This window comes from Carassius gibelio, chromosome B4 (genome assembly GCF_023724105.1).
Source record: "Carassius gibelio isolate Cgi1373 ecotype wild population from Czech Republic chromosome B4, carGib1.2-hapl.c, whole genome shotgun sequence".
Classification (NCBI taxonomy): domain Eukaryota; kingdom Metazoa; phylum Chordata; class Actinopteri; order Cypriniformes; family Cyprinidae; genus Carassius; species Carassius gibelio.
This window is the reverse complement of record NC_068399.1, coordinates 21,646,527-21,670,315: the sequence shown is the minus strand read 5'-3', so window position 1 is coordinate 21,670,315 and position 23,789 is coordinate 21,646,527. Positions and strand designations below refer to the sequence as shown.

Sequence of the window (23,789 nt, the reverse complement as noted above, 5' to 3'; positions counted from 1 at the left end):
TTCAGCAGATTATTGTATGAAGAGCAGCGCCTTCACAGGAGTATACCATGTGTGTGATCCTGGGATTAAATCCTGGTGGTGCCACATACTAGAACATCATAACCATGATTTTTATGTTTGTTTTCATTAAATAAGCATACCTGAACACTGTCTCTGATGGAGAGATGTGGAGCATGTCAGATAGCTTCTAGGAGACTCAGGACTCTCCTGTCCTGTAATCACAAGTTAATCAATATTATATTATTTCTATTCTATGCATCTTCTATTTTTGTATGATTACTCTTGTAATGTTAAGTGATGGAATTTTACCTAAGCAGACAATTTTGACCACCTCATCTTTACCACAGTCATTCTGTCCCCAAGATAAAGATGGACACTGCCATAGATTTGAGTCATGTGGTCGACATGTAACTTTATCCAGCCAGTTAGGAGCTGATTCTACTCTTGGTATAGAAGCAGACAAAACACCAGATCTTCCACAGTTCAGCTCTTGACAGATCAGACTCACTGTGTCTCTGTCCATCTGGTTCCAGCACACATTACCCCAGGATCCATTGTAGAAAACCTCCACATTCCCTTCACAGCCCTCAGTTAATCTGATCTCTTTAAAATCTAGATGAAAATTAAGAAAAGTACATTTTAAATTGCAAAACAAAAAAATCGGAACATTATGGACAAGTATTGTCAAAATTAGTAAAACTTTGTATTTAATTTCAATGTAAAAATAGAGCAACATGTCTACCTGAGCACACGACTCCTACATCCTCCTTGTGATTACAGTCATGTTTTCCCCAGCCTGAAGAAGAGCAGCTCCACAGGGACGTCTCATTCCCCTCACACTCCACCTCATCCAGCCATATGTGTCCAGAACCGGGACCAAACCAGGCTGGTACCTGCTGGTTACTGAGGGCCACTCCACACTGCAGCTGTCTGCACACCACATGGGCATCTTTAATATCCCAGGAGTCATCACACACTGTCCCCCATGAGCCGCTGTGAAAAACCTCCAGCCTCCCTGCACAGTCTCCCCCAGAACCCACCAGCCTGATAGACCCACGACCTGATATTCAGAGACAGAAAAACACATTATTCATCACTAACAACTGAAGAATCTGTCCAGATGTTGTTGTTCTCACCAAGGCAGGTGATGTACAGCTGTTGTGTGGAGCTGCAGTTGAGAGTTTGTGGAGAGCTGCAGTTCCCCAGATGAGCTTCACTCCCAGAGCACTGGAAGCCCGTCACACACTCATGACTGTGTTCAGGACTGGATGAAGAGGAGCCGTAGAAGTTCAGCACAGAGCCACAGCCCAGCTGTCTGCAGACCACAGAGGATTCAGTGAGACTCCAGGAGTCCAGCAGAACTCTCCTCCAGACCTGATGGATGAAAACTTCCAGCTCCCCCTCACACCGTCTCTCTCCAGACAACCGCACCAGACCATCATGAAGAGCCATAGAGGAATCTGAGGAGATGAGGAATTTTACGAATATGTTGAAAGATATTGCAGTATGTTTTCAACATTTTTGCTTAATAAAATCCTCTCACCAGAGCAGATGACTCCAACATCTCGTCTGTGCGAACATTCAGCTCGACTCCATGAAGAGATGGAACATTCTGAGAGTTTTGTTTCATTCCCGTCACAATCGAACACATCAGCCCAGATTTCACCACTTCCCTCTCCAAACCATTTTGATCCCACAACAGACACAGCAATCCCACAATTCAGCTGTCTACAGAGGACACTGGCAGCTCTCATATCCCAGCATGCATCACACACTGTGCCCCACTTTTTGAGGAACCGAAGCTCTACTCTTCCAGAACAAGAGTCTGAACCATTCAGTAGTTTGGCCTCTGTGTAACCTGAATTAAGAAAAGACAAGTTAAAATTAAGTATAATGAAGCTGAAGCAGAAAATATAGTGTATCAAATATAAATGAAGAGACACTTCAATATTGATTACTTACCAGAACAGATCAGTCCAACAATGTTGTCGCTGATGCAGTTGTGTTTGTTTGATGAGGATATTGAACAGAATGAAATCTGGGATTCATTTCCACTGCACTGAATCTCTTGTGTCCACATCTGAGTGTCTCCTTTGCCAAAAGCAGCTGCTCCCAGCACCTGTACAGGAGCCCCACAGTCCAGCTCTCTACACACAACCTCTGCATCCTGCTGGTCAAAAGCAGCGTCACACACTGAAACCCACATGTGATTATGAAAGATTTCTATCCTCCCAGAGCACAGGTGAGATCCATTAATGAGTCTGGAAGGTTTATGACCTGTTTATATAACATCAATGACAATGCACAGTAGACAAAAACAAATGTTTGATAGTTAAATACCATAACAAAACAAACATTTACAGTTTCCAAACAAAACATTATTTATGTCACAACCAGTACATGGGCAAGAAGTTAAATTACTCACCTGAACAGATGACACCAGCATCAAAATTGTGAGTACACGCATGTATGCTCCATCCTGCTGACCCACAGTTTTTCAGTGTAGACTCTAATCCATTGCAAAAAACGACATACATCCAGATGGGTCCTGATCCTGGTCCAAAATGGGCACCACTGAGAGCATCTACAGGTTCTCCACAGTCCAGCTCTCTACAAACCATTGCAGCTTCAGACATATCCCAGCCATTATCACACACTGTTCCCCACTGACCTCTGTGAAGAACCTCCACTCTACCAGCACAGCGACTGTTGCCATCAACCAACCTCACATTCTTTTTATCTAAGTGACAGAAAAATACAAAGTGAAACTGTTGGTGAGTTTCTATAAGCTCTATAAGCCCTGTTCGAGTGTGCTCTTACTTCCAAGGTGAATGGTAAGCCTCTGGTCTGATTAGTCATGAAAATTGCATCCACAAACCTTGTAAAGCTTGCCCTATTTGATGTCCCCCAGAACAAAGCACGTACAGACAATCTGAAACTCTGTGTGCACAAAATATATGTCCAGAGCTCACGCTAAGCACAAAAGAGACTGGTTCTCTCTCATCAGAAGGCATATCTTGCAGGGTCACCACTTTGTCCCTAAAGGAAGTAGTGGGAACCTTGGGTCTTGCAGATTCCCCACCCTCTTGACAAAAGTGAGCACTGTCAGGAAGACTTGTCTTCATAGAGAGAGCACTAAGTTCCAAATTGAGTGCCAAATTGTGCCCTGCAACTGAGAAAGCAGATCCCTTCTTAGGGGAATCTGCCAGAGAGGAGCTGATGTTGTAACCATGAGCTCTGAGAACCAGGTTGCTCTTTTCCCAGCTAACCTCATGTCCAAGTCAGGCAAGGTACTTGAAAACCATGTCCCTGTATGCATATGTCTGCTCTCGAGAGCAAGCTGGCATTAGCCATTTACAGAGAAAGTTGAGATTGTGAATGCTTTAAACCCTTGAGTGGGCAAGGTCAGCCTGTGTTGTTCTGGTAAGATGCAAGGTGGCATGGACAGCCTAAAGGGGAGAACCTTGTATGTGTATGCCTATCCAAGGAGAAACTAAAGTAACAGTCAGCCTTGGAAGTATTGAGACATGAGAGAACACATACTTCAGGTCTCTTGCTGTGAACCAATCCCAGTATCTGACACATGTTAACATGTGTTTCAGGTTGAACATTTTGAATAGGAGCCTGTGAAGGGCCTAATTCAGCACCATAAAATCCAGAATTGGTCTGAGCCCCATACCCGTCCTACGTACAATGAAATAGGGGCTGTAAACCCATTCTTCATCTCAGCTGGGGGACGGGCTTATTGTCCTTCATTCTTTCCACATACTGAGATAAAGAGAATGCCAATGTACCCAGGCAGCCGCCTGATGAATTGAATTGCATCGCAAAGTTGAATGGTCCTGAAGACCCAATGAGGTGGTCTGGAGCACTACCCAAGTATCCAGACACCACGCCAATGGCCTCAGCGGAACTACATCTGAAGTACCTGAAATAAGGTTCCTGCAGCAAAGCTCACCATGGCAGGAAACATTGAGTCCCTCACAACACATGGTGATGGGTGAGCAACCTTGCTTTTAAGATCTTTCAAAGACTAAAGTATTTGGGAACAGTGTGTTCACAGAGGTTGGTCTTTCAAGTCAGACCTGACTTGATATTTCCTGTAACTATTGCAGTATTTACAGGAAAATAAGGTAAACAACATAAATATTACAAAACAAATAGAAAGGTAGGATGGGGGAGCATGAGGGATGTGAGGGACAGCCAGGATCTTTAAACTGGGTGTTGTAAGATGATTGGACAACGTGGACCAGAGCATCATCCTCTGGAATGATGAGTGAAAGACTGGTGGACCAATGGAATGTGGAACACATACAAACAAACAAACTACACACAAACATTACGCAACTTACATATGCAGCAGCAGAAATTAAGTTTGGCTAGTCAGCAAGTCCCTCCTTCCTGGGTCGCTCATCTCTGGACCACTTTGAAAAATTAAGAGGATTCTTAGAAGTCTAATAATGAGCTGGTGGTTACACCTTCCCACAAACACATAACTGTTATTCAGGCTTGACTGCTGGTCCAGGCTTTCACGGAACCGATGCAGGCCTCATAGGGGGCTGTCCCTCACAATGAGCAGATGGAAGTTGCTGTCTTAGGGGTACAGGGATAGAACCAGAATGACAAGGCAGCATATGTCTGCTTTTTAACTGTCAAGAATTGCTGAGCAAAGGAATCAACCTGTGAAATGGGGGCATCAAGAAAGCACCCTTCGCATGCATGGAAGAGGGAGTTTCACACCCAAAAACCAATCATTCAACCGAGATTGGACAAGGTGAAGGATTCTACTCAAACCTGATGCTCTCTGCTGCCCAGATAAACACTGCCGTCATCTCAGCATCAGCCTAAGACTAGTACACAGCTACCAGAAGTGCTGGTTTAGTTAAGTCATCCGCTGATGATTGAATCCCGAATGAGAAATCAAATCCGAACTGATGCAGGTTCTCAAACTCACTTAGAATCTCTACTGGTGAACACGTGTGGTTAGAGTAAAGAGATGTCCTCAGGAATTCATCCGGTGGAATTGCTCTTGTAACATCTCTTTGCTTTGCTTCAGTGCTCTCAACGAGGCTTTTCAACCAGAAGTAGAAGGACCAGTATGACTTGTGGTCTTTTAAAAAGGAACACGAGGCACAACGAGCCAATAGCCATGTCCTCACAAGAAGGACATAAACCATCCAGTAAGCTATAGCTATATAGCTATAGCATGAGTGAGGCCCAAACACTGAGCACAGCAATCTTACCTGTCAGAGGATGAGATGTATAAACTGCCACCAGAAGGACAGATGGAAAAGCATGGTGTGTAATAAAATCTGACTGTGAATGCTCTTTTAAAGAAATTGTTCTTTTTTGCTCTTTTTTGGGAATTTGCTCTCAAGGATCGCCATTGAAGAACCCAGGGACACTCTCACTACACTTATTTGTATATGAGAAAGGGAGGGACCACTGCCTTTGACATAGATCCATCTACAAGCTTTTGGAGAGGTGAATGAAGTGCTGCTTGTAAAGGACACTGCATTGGCTCAGAAGAACAAAATGACTGAGCAAATGCCACACTGGCTTATTTATACCCGGATATCTGGGGCGTGGCTAGCTATGCAAATTTTACTCGCCAATTTCATTTACCTTTTCTTGATAATGTCAGAGTTAATGGGTTAATGTGTGACCCCCTGGTGATGGAACTTCATCACAACTGTATTCATTCAAAATTATCATTGTCTTGACTATTGAACTAGGAAGCTGATTGAGATGCACCCTGTTAGTAAAAGGTATGATATTGCTCTTATGTGATTTTAACTCACCAGCACAGAACAACCCCTGGAAATTATCATGCAAACAACTGTTTTCATGAAAGGATGTTGGGCAGAGGTGAATCTGAGACTCATTTCCTCTGCACTGAATCTCTTGTGTCCACATCTGAGTGTCTCCTTTGTCAAAAGCAGCTGCTCCCAGCACCTGTACAGGAGCCCCACAGTCCAGCTCTCTACACACAACCTCTGCATCCTGCTGGTCAAAGACAGCGTCACACACTGACATCCACGTCTGATCATGAAGTATCTCTAACCTCCCAGAGCAACTGGAGTTTCCAATAAGTCTGACACCTGAAGTATTAAGAAATAGGAAGGAAGTAAGTGCCCAAGTTTTTAAAAACGCTTAAGGGCAGTGCCCTTAACACATACTAAATACACACTATCTTGAATTCTGGGCTTAGTGTATCCCATCCTGCATCGTGTTCTGGAGATAAATTGTGAGACTTTTTTGCCAAGATCGTGTAAGAGGTTAACAGAAAGCTTTGCAATTTAAGCTAAATATTAATAATAATACAATATTACATATAATTTGGTAGTAAACAAAGTGCTACATGTTTAATTTCCACAAATTAAAAGTATCTCATGTTATATGGACTACTGAGATAAAATCAACTTTTAATTTTAAGTTTAATTTTAAAATGCAAAGTATTTAACATTAGAATAAAGCTATGTAAACACTTGCATTTTTACAATACTTTATAAGTGTGTCCCATCAGGTAATGAAAAGTTTGACACACTTTTTGTCTTCATCCTCACTTGAACACTTGGGCCAAATACAGGAAATATGTCATAGGAGTAGTCAAGTAGTCAAGTGCAAAGTCCACAAATGTGGGTATTTGGACAAGGCAAATATCTGTCTGGTTTAGGGGTGGGTTTAATTTCAAATCAACCAATCCAGTCTAACATGAATGACCAAAAAGGGAAGGCACAATGGCACAAAGATGAGTATGCCCCCTTCATTTAGGGGATTACTTTACTGGCTATACAGCTCTTTTTTCATGCAGGGCTCTTTACAATATAATTACATGAAAACAAGAAAAGAAAAAAAAAGATCGCATTTTGTGCTCCACAGAACAAAGTCATAGATGTCTGAAAAGACGTTAAGTAAATGAGACTGAATTAAAATTTTTGGGTGAACTTTAAAACTAAGTGGATTATCAGTGATGTAAAAACAGGGTAGGTTGGAGAGCAGCTTACCTGAACAGATGACTCCTGCATCTTTATTATGATTACAGTCATAAATACCCCATTCTACTGCTCCACAGTTCTTCAGTGTAGATTCTGATCCAGTACATAACATACGATGTGTCCAGACCGGTCCTAATCCTGGTCCAAAATGAGCACCACCCATAGCATCTATAGGTTCTCCACAATTCAGCTCTTTGCACACCACTGCAGCATCAGGCATATCCCAGTCATTATCACACACTGTCCCCCACTGGCCTTTATGAAGAATCTCCACTCTACCAGCACAGGAATTATTTCCACCAACCAACCTCACTCTCGCATTGCCTATAAAATTAATAAATGGGAGCAAAAACAAATGGACAAAGAGAAAGAATGAGAAAAAATTTATTAAACAAAGAGTAAAAACTCTTCTGAAACAAAACTAATATTCAGTGTAGATTTAGGGAACATTGAATTTGGCAGTTTATTTAAAAAGGGCTCAAACCTGCACACACCAGTCCCACATCATTTTCCTGTGAACAGCTGTTTTTATGTGATACTGATGTTGGACAGAGGTGAATCTGAGATTCATTTCCTCTGCACTGAATCTCTTGTGTCCACATCTGAGCGTCTCCTTTGTCAAAAGCAGCTGCTCCCAGCACCTGTACAGGAGCCCCACAGTCCAGCTCTCTACACACAACCTCTGCATCCTGCTGGTCAAAGACAGCATCACACACTGACATCCACGTCTGGTCATGAAGTATCTCTAACCTCCCAGAGCAGCGAGAACCTCCAACCAACCTGACGCCTAAAAAAAAAAAAAAATAAATAAAACACAGGAAAGAAATAAAATGTTAGAGAACTTCAAAAATGCTCCAATCATATAATTGTCAGGGATCTGCAAGAAATGGGACCCAAATGCAGAATGAGCAGACAAGGGTATTTTATTAACAAGACAAAGACTGGAACAGCTGGGGAATTTGCAGTGAAACAGTTCAAACAGATGGGCTGGGCAGACAACAATACGGGCAGGAGGGATGACCACTGAGACAGTCCAAGATGACCACAGGCCCAAGCACAGAGTAGGCAGCTCCAGAGGAAGGGTCAGGTAGACACAGGAAACTCGTAGCTTCAAGTGAAACTGCAACGTCACCAGACTAGTCGCCAGGTAGAGACTCACAATACCAGAGACTTGACACGTGAGCTGCTTCCAGGCAGTGGGGTACAGTGGTCAGGAAATCCGAGTGGGGCCAAGACAGGACAATACACAAAAACAAGACTCAAAACGACACAGACAATTGAAGACAAAATTAGAACAAAGCAAAAGAAAACCAAAGCTATAATCCAAGAGTAAGAACAAAACTCAATCCAAAACTGGAATCACTTAAGCAAGAATAAATGAAAGTTTAAATCGAATGAGAAACAAAACTAGATTAGAATACACAAAAAGACTTCCTTTTCTTTTAAACTAGACAAAGCTAAGGACCAAAAAGGATATAAACAACTAGATAAGATATCAAAATAATTATCAAGCTCAAAGGGATAAATTCTAGGCTAAGAGATGGGTAAACACCAAAACGAACCAGCAGAGACACAAGGAAAGAAACCCCAATATATAGGAAAGTACACATGAGGATCAGGTGAAAACAATCAAGCAGACAAGGGCTAAACAAGGGGGCGTGACCAGGGGTAACAAGGAGGTGGGACAAGGGGAGCACGTGGCAGACACAAACAAAGACAGAACCATGTGCTTAGACACAAAACAAACAGAGAAACATGGAACAGAGACAAGATGGACAGGGCTGTCAGGGCAGGATCCTGACAGTACCCTCCCCCTAATGGACGCCCCCAGGCGTCCACACTGGGCAAAACAGTACAGGGAGGTACCAACTGGGGGGGTGGGTTGGGAACAAAGCTTGGAACTCCAGGGTAGCCAGGAACCCTAAGGGGTGGGACTGGGAGGGAGGAAAATAATCCTGGAGAATAGTTTGAGGACCAGGGAGGTTCTGGCTTATGGGATCCAGAAGGACTAGCTAAAGGGGTGGATGGGATAGGGATCTTGTTGGTGGTCCTTCTAGGGAGGTGGACTTGTCTTACTGGAGGAACCTTGGAGGTAGCCTTTATGGCCTCTGGGGCCAACTCTTGATGCATGAAGTGCCTTGGGACCAACTCAGGTGCCATGACCACAGGAGCAGAGAGGGTGCATCCTTGGGAAAATAATTTTGGAGATGCAAGAATGGATTCCGATACGGACTTGGAAGCACTCTCCAGGGCTTCGGAGACCGCCATTGGGCTGGACTCTGGCGGGCCCTCCTGGGCTGTGAGGACAGACACTGGGCTGGACTCTGACGGGCCCTCCTGGGCTGTAAGGACAGACACTGGGCTGGACTCTGACGGGCCCTCCTGGGCTGTAAGGACAGACACTGGGCTGGACTCTGACGGGCCCTCCTGGGCTGTAAGGACAGACACTGGGCTGGACTCTGACGGGCCCTCCTGGGCTGTAAGGACAGACACTGGGCTGGACTCTGACGGGCCCTCCTGGGCTGCAGTGATGGACTCTAGAGGCTCCTGGACCAGCGCAGACTCTGGAGCTGGCACAGACACTGGAATGGGCTCAGAGATTGGAGCTGACATGGGCGCAGGGGGTGACCTCTCAACAGCAAGCTCTGGGAACATGGTATTACTTCTTCGAATCAACTCTGGACTGACTAGCGTGGGCACGACCGGCTCTGGCGTGGGCACGACCGGCTCTGGCGTGGGCACGACCGGCTCTGGCGTGGGCACGACCGGCTCTGGCGTGGGCACGACCGGCTCCGCAACGGATGTGGCGTTCTGGGCAGCTCTCTTCCTCCTCATTCTACGCTTCAACGTAGGAGATGGGATAGGGTCTTGAATTTGACTCGGCGTGGGAGGGAGGGTGGCATGGTCCCTGCAGACTGACTCTGGGGGTGTGAGAATCTGCCAGTCCTTGCGATGGTGCAAATATTTAGAAAAGGTCCAATAATCTATGCCTCCTAGTTGCTCCATCTCCCATTGTGGTAGGGGATCATCCAAGCAGAGATTAAAAGCCTCCTTTAGAGTAGAGTCCGGATACTCCAAGCCCCTTGCCATGGTCCAGAAAAACTGGGCGAATGAAACAACCTCCTGGCCCTGCTGGCGGAGCGATGCCACTGCCTGTTGGAGTGCCAGTCTCCCCTTAGCGGTACTGGGAGGAACAATACGGATGCTCATTGCTGGGTCCCGAGTGTGGCTGGTTCGTTCTGTCAGGGATCTGCAAGAAATGGGACCCAAATGCAGAATGAGCAGACAAGGGTATTTTATTAACAAGACAAAGACTGGAACAGCTGGGGAATTTGCAGTGAAACAGTTCAAACAGATGGGCTGGGCAGACAACAATACGGGCAGGAGGGATGACCACTGAGACAGTCCAAGATGACCACAGGCCCAAGCACAGAGTAGGCAGCTCCAGAGGAAGGGTCAGGTAGACACAGGAAACTCGTAGCTTCAAGTGAAACTGCAACGTCACCAGACTAGTCGCCAGGTAGAGACTCACAATACCAGAGACTTGACACGTGAGAGAGGTGAGCTGCTTCCAGGCAGTGGGGTACAGTGGTCAGGAAATCCGAGTGGGGCCAAGACAGGACAATACACAAAAACAAGATTCAAAACGACACAGACAATTGAAGACAAAATTAGAACAAAGCAAAAGAAAACCAAAGCTATAATCCAAGAGTAAGAACAAAACTCAATCCAAAACTGGAATCACTTAAGCAAGAATAAATGAAAGTTTAAATCGAATGAGAAACAAAACTAGATTAGAATACACAAAAAGACTTCCTTTTCTTTTAAACTAGACAAAGCTAAGGACCAAAAAGGATATAAACAACTAGATAAGATATCAAAATAATTATCAAGCTCAAAGGGATAAATTCTAGGCTAAGAGATGGGTAAACACCAAAACGAACCAGCAGAGACACAAGGAAAGAAACCCCAATATATAGGAAAGTACACATGAGGATCAGGTGAAAACAATCAAGCAGACAAGGGCTAAACAAGGGGGCGTGACCAGGGGTAACAAGGAGGTGGGACAAGGGGAGCACGTGGCAGACACAAACAAAGACAGAACCATGTGCTTAGACACAAAACAAACAGAGAAACATGGAACAGAGACAAGATGGACAGGGCTGTCAGGGCAGGATCCTGACAATAATAATATCATCAACATATCAGTCAAAAAATTTGAATTCTGAAATAAGCTATATTTACTATGAAAACATACTGTATTATGGCAAAACATTTTCCTCATTCCAAAAAACCTTGAAAGTAAGCTACAATACTGGCTCATACAGATAACTGTGTATTGTTAGTGTTAATGTAAAAATGTAAACTGATTGCATGACTGCTCACATTTTCACGTATAATTTCAACATATTACATTATAATGTACAGTAGCGTTAGAAATCAAGTTCTAAACATTTTTTTAACAAGGCCCCTGATTATTACAGTCTGACTTTAACGGTTTGTGTGGTCAAATAGAAGGGGGAAAATTGCCACTAAAAATGTCTGCTTTTGGTGCAATTGTTTTGTACAATGAGACAAGACTTTCTTAGCTTTAGCTTACCTGAACAAATGACTTGAGCATTGTTTTCAAGACACACATCAGGATCAGTTGATTGTATGAATCCACATTTCTTAAGTGTAGACTCTGAGCCGGTACACATTGCATTTATCATCCAAATTGGTTTTGATGCCAATCCAAAATGAGCACCACCCACAGCATCTACAGGTTCTCCACAGTCCAGCTCTCTACACACCACTGCAGCATCAGCCAAATCCCAGCCATAACCACACACTGTTCCCCACTGACCTCTGTGAAGTACCTCCACTCTACCAGCACAGCGACTGTGACCACCGACTAACCTCACATTTATTATGTCTGTTAATGTAACAGAGAGCATAATTAAATGTAAAATACTATTATTAAATTAAATTAAATGTGATTTGTTACTTTGAACTCTTACCAGCACACAGCAAACCAATGTTCTGTTCATGTGAACAGTTGCTTTTGACTGTTGGTGATGTTGGACAGAGGTGAATCTGAGACTCATTTCCTCTGCACTGAATCTCTTGTGTCCACATCTGAGCGTCTCCTTTGTCAAAAGCAGCTGCTCCCAGCACCTGTACAGGAGCCCCACAGTCCAGCTCTCTACACACAACCTCTGCATCCTGCTGGTCAAAGACAGCGTCACACACTGACATCCACGTCTGATCATGAAGAATCTCTAACCTCCCAGAGCAGGGAGAACCTCCAACCAACCTGACTTCTAAATAAGGTAATGATTTGCAGAGAAGCCATTTTATTTTTAGACTTATAACGTACAGTGTAAAAGCACTAAAGAAAAGCACACAAAAAATATACTTAATACAAAATGTATTCATTAAGCCAACAAGTTAAAATCAATCAAAATCAACATATCAAAATCAACAAATATTAGAAGCCAATATAGAAGAACAAACAAATCTTGATATTTATTTTTAATATGTAAAACACTTTACCTGAGCAGATGACTCCAGCATCTTTACTATGATCACAGTTGCTTTTACCCCATCCAGTTGACCCACAGTTCTTTAGTGTGGACTCTGATCCAGTACATAAGACAAAACTCATCCAGATTATTCCTGATCCCGGTCCAAAATGAGCATTATACAGAGCATCTACAGGTTCTCCACAGTCCAGCTCTCTACACACCACTGCAGCATCAACCAAATCCCATTCATCATCACACACTGTTCCCCACTGACCTCTGTGAAGAACCTCCACTCTACCAGCACAGCGACTGTGACCACCAACCAACCTCACATGCACAGAGTCTAAATATTAAGCAGTGAGATAGAACATGAACATTTAATTTATGAGATTACATTATCGTACAACTAGTATAATGAGAGTTTAAAGGCAAATTCGGAATTCAATACAAACTGCACTAAAGTAACATCAGTATTCAGTTGATTGGATATAACTTTGCACTGAAAAGGTTAGTAAGCATTTTTTTTTTCACAATAAAATCATGTTAGCACATGTTCATGTCTCGATTCTATTAGTTTTTGGACTGGTCCCATTCTCTTTGACTGTTACCAAGATTTTTTTTGCAGTGTATAAAATTATGCCACAAATGATGTTGATTGGGCTTAAACAATATTAAACCTCTTATACCTTATTACTTTAATATTTATTTTTCTTTCTCTATATACAGTAGATACTCTGCAGCTGATTTCTTTAGCTATTGCAAAATGGTTTTGTGTAAGAGGCTAACATGGAAACATTAAAAGACAGGAGTCTTCTTTCAATGTAGTGCTGCTGGACTATGATTGAGCCATCCATTTTTATTTTATGTAAACATGTTCACACATTTGTGTATGTATGCATTTATGTATTTATATTGGAGTCAGTAGAAATATTTAGACTTTACTGATATCACATGAAAATTAAATTGTGATACAAATTGGGAAACAATAATAGGCCTCTTAGGGTTTTGATAAATAACAAATATTAACATTATTCTGGTAATAATATGTGACCCTGGACCACAAAACCAATCTCAGTTGTTTCAATTTGTGTCCAAAAAAAAGAGTAACTGATATGTACACATAAATCGCCTTTAAAGTTTTCCAAATGAATTCTTAGCTATACATATTAATAATGAACAATTTAATTTTGATATATTTATGGTAGGAAATTTACAAAATATCTTCATGGAACATGATCTTTACTTAAAATCCTTATGATTTTTGGCATAAAATGAAAATCAATAATTTTGACCCACACAATGTTTATTTACTTATTTATTTTTTTGGCTATTGCTAAAAATATACCCAAGTGACTTAAGACTGGTTTTGTGGTCCAGGGTCAAATATTATAATGATCTAAAGACCATTTAAACAATAATTATAAATGTTTATAAATTAGAAAAACAAAACAAACAAACAAACAAAAAACCGCTGTTTAGCAATAAAGGAAAACTTTCGAAATATTATGACAATGTAATTACATGTACTATATATATATATATATATATATATATATATATATATATATATATACACACACACACACACACACACACACACACACACAAAGTACAGTATAGTTGAAGTGCTTAAAGAACACAATCTTACCCTTTATTTGTATTTTTTTTTAAGTAGCTCGAAATAAATTACATTTGGTTATTTCATACTTACCAGCTGTTATGAATATTACAACTGAAGACAGTAAAATGAGTGTCAGGCATCTCCACCTCATCTTCAACATGATTAACTCAACACCCAGAACAAGCTTCTCCGCTCTGATGATGCAGAAGTACAGGCATCCTCTCAGCCCCCTTAATGAGAGAGAAAGAGACCCAACACCCTCCAATCACACTCGCTATTACCTTATTAGACACAACAGAGGAAATCATCAAACAACTTCAGTGACAAATCAGAGGACGCTTTTCTGATTTTCTCCATATATATATATATCAAAACTGTCAGTGCTTGGTGTAGAGGGGTGTAGAAACACACATGCGTACACAGATACATAAATAAATATAAGACATACACGAGGCAGGAAACTCTCCAGTTTATTTTCAGCATCAAAGCCAATCACCTGCAGAGACGAGATAAAAGCACTGATAACTAACTGAAAATGGCCTAAAAATGTCTATTAGTGCGCAAATATTTTAGCATGACAGTAACACATAATGAACTCAATGTAAAATAGATTATATTGCAAAACAACAGTTAAAAATGTAAATGTTTACAGAGAGCACAGTGCATACTGCACAATAGGCCCTTTTGAGTCTTAAAATGTAATGCAATCATTTATCTCTATCTCAAATTTTATCTCCTGTGACTAATGTGAAACTTAGACAAATTGCTCAAAAGTGGTTTCATTCAGCTGGACCACAAAAACCATAATTGTGAAAATTAACTGCTTGTTTACCTTATGACCAGTAGAGAGAGCTGCTGTGCAATATTTCTAATTAAAGCACCTTTATACAATAGTACTGACAAACTAAAATTGTATAACTTAAAAATTTAATACATGGTCATCTGCTGTTTGTTTTCATTTGAGAGAAAACACATCCCTTTATCTTTAATGACATATACTGTACATTGCCTTACTAAAGTACTATTGAATACCGTTAAATTTTTTTTCATGATTTATTATGTTGCTGCCTTGTGTTAAAGTGCTTTAAATTACTTAAATTATTCTTTGCCACCATTATGGCAAAGCAAAAAAAAAAAAAAAAAAAAAAAAAAAAAAAAAACATCTTAACATCTTTGCAAATTTATTAAAAATAAAAACAGAAGTATTCATACCCGTATCTGGGACATTTGAAATTTTGCTCAGGGGCATATATTGCCCCTGAGCAAAACATTGTAGATGTTAACATTGTAGATGTTACTACACTTCAGTTAAGTGAAGTTAAAGGGTAAGTTCATCCAAAAAGGAAAATTATGTCATTAAAGCTGCAGTCGGTAACTTTTGACGCTCTGGGGGTTAATAAACAGAACTGCTTGCGTCTTGCGGAAGAACATCGTAGCCGGAACTACTTCTCTCTGTTTATGTCTATGAAGAATCACAAAGGTACTGGGTTACTCCGCTGCAGTACCCCCGAAGCAATCTAAAATAGTCAGAATATAAACACTTATTATAGGTGCACCCTATTGATTCAGGACAAGCTAAAAACACGGTTTGAAAATGGATTCATGGTGTACTCACTTATTATATAAATTTTTCTACATTTTGAACACAAACAAAGTTACGGACCGCAGCTCTGATTGGTTGTTTTTTACTGGGAGTGGATGAATTTCTGCAAATGGCAATAGGACCACTGGGAGGAGCCAGAGGAGCTTGATTTTTTCACAGATTATCTGTCTCATATTCTACTGTCAGGACATAATGACAGGTTTAACAAATATGTAAAAAATATATTTTTACAAAAGTTACCTACTGCAGCTTTAATGACCCACCCTCATGTTGTTCCAAACCCGTAAGACCTCCGTTTATCTTCGGAACACAGTTTAAGATATTTTAGATTTAGTCCGAGAGCTCTCACTCCCTCCATTGAAAGTGTGTGCACGGTATACTGTCCATGTCCAGAAAGGTAAGAAAAACATCATCAAAAGAAGTCCATGTGACATCAGAGGGTCAATTTGGAATTTGTTGAAGCATTCGAAAATACATTTTGGTCCAAAAATAACAAAAACGATGGCATTATTCAGCATTGTCTTCTCTTCCGTCTCTGTTGTGAGCACGTTCACTGCAGTGTAGTGATATCTGATTCGCGAACAAATCACTCGATGTAACCAGATCTTCTTGAACCAGTTCACCAAATCGAACTGAATCGTTTAAAATGGTTTGTGTCTCCAATAAGCTATAATCCACAAATGACTTAAGCTGTTAACTTTTTTAATGTGACTGACACTCCCTCTGAGTGCTGAGACCACAGAGGAAAACCCGTACTGTAGGTGGAAGAGAGCAGAAGTTGTGATGAAAGGATACAAGAGGAGGAATCAGCGGTGAGCATGAAGGCAGCGTGACAGAAAATGGAAGAAAGTAATTATCTGAGGAATGTGGAGTAACCAGATGGTTGCCAGTGGTGCTGTTTTGTGTTAGGATGAGGTCTAGCTTATTGCCTGGTTTGTGTGTCGCAGGGGTGTGCTGTTTCATGAAGTCAAGTGAGGCCAGAAATGTTAGGAAGTCAGTCACTCAAGGTTTGTTAGGTGGATGTTAAAGACACCAAGAACTACCAGATTATTATTAAATTATTATTATTATTATTATTATTTATTATACATATTTCAAAGCAAAGCATTTTTTTTAGGATATTTTGAATATAACAGTAGAGTAGAGTCACTAAACTCTGTGAACACTTTTAAAAGCTCTAAAAGTGGCTTCAGTGTTGTTTTGCGTTTGGATGTCTGTGTTTCCCCAGAACCTCATCCACTCTTCGCACGTTCACTCAGCCACGGACACTTACCTTCGGCTCTATTCCCCGCAGTTCCTGTGCCACTCTGTCCTGCTGCCTCATGCCGTCTGCATCTGGATTACTCACCTTCTCTCCACCATCATCTGGACTTCTCACCGCTTCACCATCCCCTCTGAGTATCGCTGTCTCATCGTCATTGTTTGTTTATGTACCATCGCCATATCTTCTCATTAAAACTTTAAACTCGCTATTGTTTCCAGACTGTCCTTTCACCAGCCGTCACAGAAGGATCTCACCGCACATGGAAGCAGCGAGCACCAATACCCTCACCGACTTCATGCACCACAAATGTCAAAAGAATGGATCAGCAGCAGGAGAGTATCTTGAACACCGGACGCGCTGTCCAAGCGCTGGTGGCACAGGTGTCCGAGCTCACCCAGCAGATCCATCAGCTCACGTCTCCCACTTCGCCCTTCGCACCGCCTGCGCCGTCCGTTCCCCCGGGGATTCCCCAGGACCACTTCTGGCCAGAGCCGCGACTTCCGGCGCCGGAGAACTATACGGGTGAGCCAACCTTTTATAGAACATTTCTTAACAAATGCTCGATGCATTTCGCTCTACAGCCCCGCACTTTCGCTACGGAGGAATCCAAAGTAGCGTTCACGCTCACACTTCTCTCTGGCAAGGCTGCCTTATGGGGAACGGCGGTGTGGGAAAATCAACACCCGTGTTGTGCCTCGTTCCACCTCATATCGGACGAAATGAAGAGAGTCTTCGACCGGGCCGCGACCGGCAGAGAGGCCGCCCATCGCCTCTCGGAACTCCGGCAAGGATCTTTATCTGTAACCGAATACTCCATCGAGTTCCGTACCCTGGCGGCCGCATGCCAGTGGAACGAGGCGGCGCAGTGGGATAGATTCCTGCATGGGTTATCCGACCGTGTTCAGCAGGAGATCTACCTCCTCGAGCTGCCCCCTACTCTCAACGAACTCATTGACCTGGCGTTGCGGGTGGATGCCAGGTTTAATCGTCTGGGCCGCCAACACAGTCCTTCCAGGCCTCCCTTCTCTCCTGCTTGAGTCGAGAGAACACGGTCGGTTCTGTCGACGATCACGAGCTCATGCAAGCGGGTAGAGCTCGGCTGTCCCGGAGGGAGAGGGAACAGCGGAGATCCCAAAGACTATGTCTATACTGCGGAGGCTCTGACCATAACACCTACTCTTGCCCGGTAAAAGAGTCAGCCCGATAGTAAATCTGAGGCTACTATCGGGTGGGATCTCCGCTGAGAAGTCCTCACCAACATCATTGACCCTCCTTCCGGTGAGACTGCAGTGGAAGAATCAACATCATGAATGTCAAGCCCTTCTGGACTCCGGAGCCGAAGGTAATTTCATTGATTCTTCACTTGCACATCACCTGAACATTCCTGTCCTTCCTGTGTCTCTCCCCATCCATGTCACCGCACTCAATGGCCAGGAACTGCCTCACGTCACACACCATACAGAACCCATCACACTGATCACATCTGGAAACCATCAAGAAACCATATCCTTTTTCTTCATGGACTCCCCTTTTGCTCCCATTGTTTTAGGTCACCCCTGGTTGTTCAAACATAATCCACGAGTGGAATGGGGTTCTAACACTGTCACATTGTGGAGTGAAAGTTGTCATGAGTCTTGTCTGGTTTCTGCTTGTCCTGTTGTTCCTGTTTCTGTTTTTCAGAAGGAGACCATGGTTTTGCCAAACGTGCCCGTTGAGTATCTGGACTTGAAGGAAGTGTTCAGTAAGTCCCGGGCTGCTTCTCTTCCTCCGCATCGTCCCTACGTGTGTGTGCCATAGACTTAGTGTCAGGTAAATCTCCGCCTAAAGGCAAGTTATACTCTCTTTCTATTCCTGAGAGGGAGGCCATGGAGAAATACATTTCTGATTCCTTAGCCTCTGGGTTCATCCGTCCTTCCTCTTCTCCAGCGGGGGCCTTTTTTTTTGGGTAAAAAGGATGGCTCATTGCGACCTTGTATTGATTACCAAGAGTTGAACAACATTACGATTAAGAACACTTATCCTTTACCATTCATGTCTTCAGCTTTCGAGAGGTTGCAGGGAGCATCTGTATTCACAAAATTGGATTTACGTAATGCTTATCATTTGGTCCGCATCAGGAAGGGGGATGAATGGAAAACTGCCTTTAACACCCCTAGAGGGCACCATGAGTATTTGGTGATGCCGTTCGGGCTCTCCAACTTGCCCGGGGTTTTCCAAGCACTCGTGAATGACTTGTTGAGAGATATGGTAGATCAGTTTCTATGTTTACCTGGATGACATACTGATTTTTTCTTCATCTCTCCAGGAACATGTTCAACACGTCAGACGAGTGCTCCAGAGGTTACTAGAGAATGGGCTTTTTGTCAAGGCAGAGAAGTGCATATTCCATTGACAGTCAGTCCCCTTCCTAGGGTATATCGTGTTTTCTGAGGGAATATGAATGGACCCTGACAAAGTTAAGGCTGTGATAGATTGGCTATCTCCAGATTCCCGTAAGGCCCTACAGAGGTTTCTGGGGTTCGCCAATTTCTATCATCGTTTCATTCGTAATTTCAGCCAACTAGCCTCACCTCTGACAGCCTTGACCTCTCCCAGTACTCCGTTCAGGTGGTCTGACGCAGCTGAGGCTGTGTTCACTAACCTCAAGAACCGCTTTGTTTTCGGCTCCCATCCTTGTGGCCCCTGATCCCACACGGCAGTTCGTGGTGGAGGTCGACGCATCAGAGGTGGGGGTAGGAGCAGTGTTGTCCCAACGTGCTGCTTCAGACGATAAGGTACACCCTTGCACGTTTTTTTCACATCGATTATCTCCTGCCGAACGTAATTATGACATTGGCAATAGAGAGTTGTTGGCGGTCAAATTAGCGTTGGAGGAGTGGCGCCACTGGTTAGAGGGTTCAGGGGTTCCCTTTATTGTTTGGACCGATCACAAGAATTTCAAATACATCAGAACTGCCAATAGACTCAATTCCAGGCAGGCTCGGTGGGCACTTTTTTCGGCCATTTTGAATTTACCCTGTCATACCGCCCGGGTTCCAAAAATGTCAAACCCGATTCTTTGTCATGTCTTTTTGATCCCTCCGCCCGTCCCGTTACTCCCGAGTGTATTTTGCCTGAGAAATTAGTAGTCTCAGCACTCGTATTGGAGGTCGAGTCGAAGGTCAAGACGGCCTTAGAAGGGGTAATGCCTCCGTCCGGTTGCCCAGTGAACCGCTTATTTGTGCTGGAGGAGTTAAGGTCTGAAGTTGTCCAGTGGGGTCATTGTTCCAACATGGCTTGTCACCCAGGGATAAGTAGAAGTAATGGTTTGGTTAGACAATGATTCTGGTGGCCACGTATGGCTCGCAATGTCCACGATTTTGTTTTGGCTTGTTCAGTTTGCGCCAGTGGTAAGTCATCTAACTGCCTTCCTGATGGGCTTCTTCAACCGCTGTCCGTCCATTTAAGACCCTGGTCCCATATCGCTCTAGATTTTGTTACCGCCCTCCCGCCCTCTAATGGCATGACGGTCGTTTTGAACGTAGTGTACCGGTTCTCGAAGGTGGCACATTTCATTCCCTTGCCCAAATTACCGACAGCCAAGGAGACAGCGGTTACTGTTTTAGATCACGTCTTTCGGCTTCATGGCCTCCCGGTAGACGTGGTTTCAGACAGGGGATCTCAGTTTATATCCAAATTTTGGAAAGAGTTTTGGAAATTATTAGGAACGTCAGTTAGCTTGTCGTCGGGTTATCATCCCCAAAGCAACGGACAATCTGAGCGAGCCAACCAAGATTTAGAGAGGACGTTGAGATGTTTGGTCTCCAAGAATCCTTCTTCCTGGAGTCAACAACTCTCTATGGTGGAGTACGCCCACAATTCGTTGCCAGTGTCAGCTACGGGCCTCTCTCCGTTTCAGTGTAGTGTAGGGTACCAGCCACCAGCGTTTCCCAGTCTGGAATCTGAAGTCGCGGTCCCCTCCGCTCACGCATTTGTCCAGAGGTGTCACAGCACCTGGACCAGAGCCCGTGAGACTCTGCTGCGGGTGAGGGAGCGCACTAAGGCCAAGGCCGATTGCCACCGGTCAAAGCCTCCCGTCTATGTCGTGGGTCAAAAAGTGTGGCTTTCTACCAGTAACATTCCCTTGCGATCCGTTTCTAATAAATTAGCTCCTAAATTTATCGGCCCGTTCACTATCACCAAGATCATTAGTCTGGTGACAGTCCGCCTCAAACTACCTCCTGCGTACAAGAGGATACACCCTGCCTTTCATGTGTCCAAAATTAAACCCGTGTTTTATGCACGTATTAATCCGCCTACTCCGGTTCCCCAGCCGCCGCGTCTCGTAGATGGGGAACCGACATATTCGGTTAATCGTATTCTGGACTCGAGATGGAGGGGACGAGGATTCCAGTATCTGGTGGACAGGGAAGGTTACGGTCCGGAGGAGAGGAGTTGGGTACCTGCTAGGGACATATTGGATCACTCCCTTATTGATGAATACAATCAGCAGGTAGGCCCTTCTTGGAACTCCAGGAGGAGTTCTTAGGGGAGGGGGGGTACTGTCACGGTTGGTAAACAGTGATCTCGGGATGTTTACACTTTGTGGTGAATTCTGTGTGTTCCGCGTCTGCACTGATTAGTTGTGGGCGTCTCCGTTAATTGTATCAGCAACAGCTGCCACTCATTACTCATCCACTATATAATGGCTTGTCTCATGTCTTGTGTTTGTGAGATCGTTGTTCTATGTTCGATGTGTTTACAACCCCCCCCCCCCCCCCTGGCTTCAGTGTTGTTTTGCATTTGGATGTCTGAGTTTCCCCAGAACCGCATCCACTCTTCGCACGTTCACTCAGCCATGGTCACTTACCTTCGGCTCTATTCCCCGCAGTTCCTGTGCCACTCTCTCCTGCTGCCTCACGCCGTCTGCATCCGGATTACTCACCTTCTCTCCACCATCATCTGGACTTCTCACCGCTTCACCATCCCCTCGGAGTATCCCTGTCTCATCGTCATTGTTTGTTTATGTACCATCACCATATCTTCTCATTAAAACTTTAAACTCACTATTGTTTCCAGACTGTCCTTTCACCAGCCGTCACATTTATGAGCTGATTTCAGTCTTGGTGTAAATGCATACAAATCACCAGATCTTCCACAGTTCAGCACTTGACAGATCAGACTCACTGTGTCTCTGTCCATCTGGTTTCAACACAAATGCTCTGTGATCTATGATCTGAATGAGCAATCAATACAGCTCATCTTCAGTAGGCTAACATGATTTATTTTTAAACATTTATTTTTTTCATTTGGTTAAAACAAATATGGCAAATTTGTTCAGATGACATTATGACGATGACAGACGACTGAGGTACCCTTGAGCAAAGCACCGAACCTCCAACTGCTCCCCAGGCGCCGCAGCACAAATGGCTGCCCACTGCTACGGGTGTGCGTTCACGGTGTGTGAGTGTGTTCCCTGCAGTATGTGTGCACTTTGGATGGGTTAAATGCAGAGCATGAAATCTGAGTATGGGTCACCATACTTGGCTGTATGCCATTTGTCAATTATCAATCAACTTGGAATTTTATGTTTCAAGCAGAGATGCTGATAGAGAGGCAAAAGTTTAATGCCGCTTTAATAAAGAAATACATTTTCAGAAACTTTGTCATTATACATTATTGATGTCTAAATAAAATGTGTAATCTTTAAACATACGTCAGAAAAGAGAAAATCATTTTTATTATTATTATTATTTTTTTTTTTTGCTAAATGCACTCAAAAGATAAATGCATTTAAAATAAATTTACAAAAAGAGTTTTGTGCAATAATCTTTCATTTCAAAAGTATATGAAAACATGTTAATCCTGTTGTCTAGAAGGGGTAGAGGTTATCACAGAAATGCAAGCTTATGAGAGAACAAATTAAACACCCTGTCTGTTTTATGAATTTATTCTCTATTTTTTTTCCAGTTTATTTGCTGGATGTTTTGAATTGATGTCCATGTTTAAATGTAATTGATTTGGCATATTCAACACTTTTAAGTGTAGAGCACTTCAGAGATAACAAAATGTGAGGCAGTGGATGTAGTCACTAACTCAAACTGTCCCTCCCAGTTTTCATGGTTCTTCCCTCAATTAATCATTGTCTGCTGTTTGAAAACAAGAACAAATGTTTTCATTGCATTAGCATTTTTAGCTAATAAAACTAGACACATTCAGAGTGACGTAAAGCAAAATAACCTATCAAAACAAATCTTGCACATCTTCGCTAAAATTTGTCACATTGCCATATTCTTCCTGACCACCCTATGATATAAATGTGTCATTTATTAAATAAATAGACAAGAAAATAATAATTCACAAAACTCAATACATTATATGAAAACTATAATATAATAATGAAGTCTATGAAATGTATAATTTAACACTATAATAAACTATAACAAAAGAAAAGGAAAACACTGTACCAGACTATTTAAGTTAACTTTGTGATGCACACCTGCTTGATTAATGTAAAACTGCCCTACAATGACAACATCATCATAGCTTTCTGAAGCGTCATCTGAAACACAATAAAGAATAATAAAATGTGACAACCAAATTACACATAATATACATGCATAGTCAATTAATATTTATAATGAAATAAATAAACCTTTAGCAGGACGTCTCAAGTCAACAGTGATTATATCATCATAATTATCGGGTGTGATATGTTGCTCTTCTAAAAGGGTTAAAAGCAAAAGAGGAAAAAAACAAACAAACAAATAAGTTCAAGGCCAAAGTAGGTTAACTAACTAAAGTTAATTAAGTGAAA

The 23,789-nt window shown here is 42.7% G+C and overlaps 1 protein-coding gene across 1 annotated transcript in view; it reads right to left on the bottom strand.

Annotated features, from left to right (window-relative positions):
* Positions 1-23,789, bottom strand: part of LOC127956568 (deleted in malignant brain tumors 1 protein-like) — a 113,745-nt gene that overhangs the window by 24,340 nt on the left and 65,616 nt on the right. Inside the window, 11 exon segments of the mRNA XM_052554601.1 lie at positions 743-1,060; positions 1,137-1,460; positions 1,544-1,858; positions 1,963-2,277; positions 2,426-2,740; positions 5,802-6,101; positions 7,008-7,322; positions 7,483-7,785; positions 11,599-11,913; positions 11,999-12,301; positions 12,534-12,848. Coding sequence (XP_052410561.1) covers positions 743-1,060; positions 1,137-1,460; positions 1,544-1,858; positions 1,963-2,277; positions 2,426-2,740; positions 5,802-6,101; positions 7,008-7,322; positions 7,483-7,785; positions 11,599-11,913; positions 11,999-12,301; positions 12,534-12,848 — 3,438 coding nt within the window.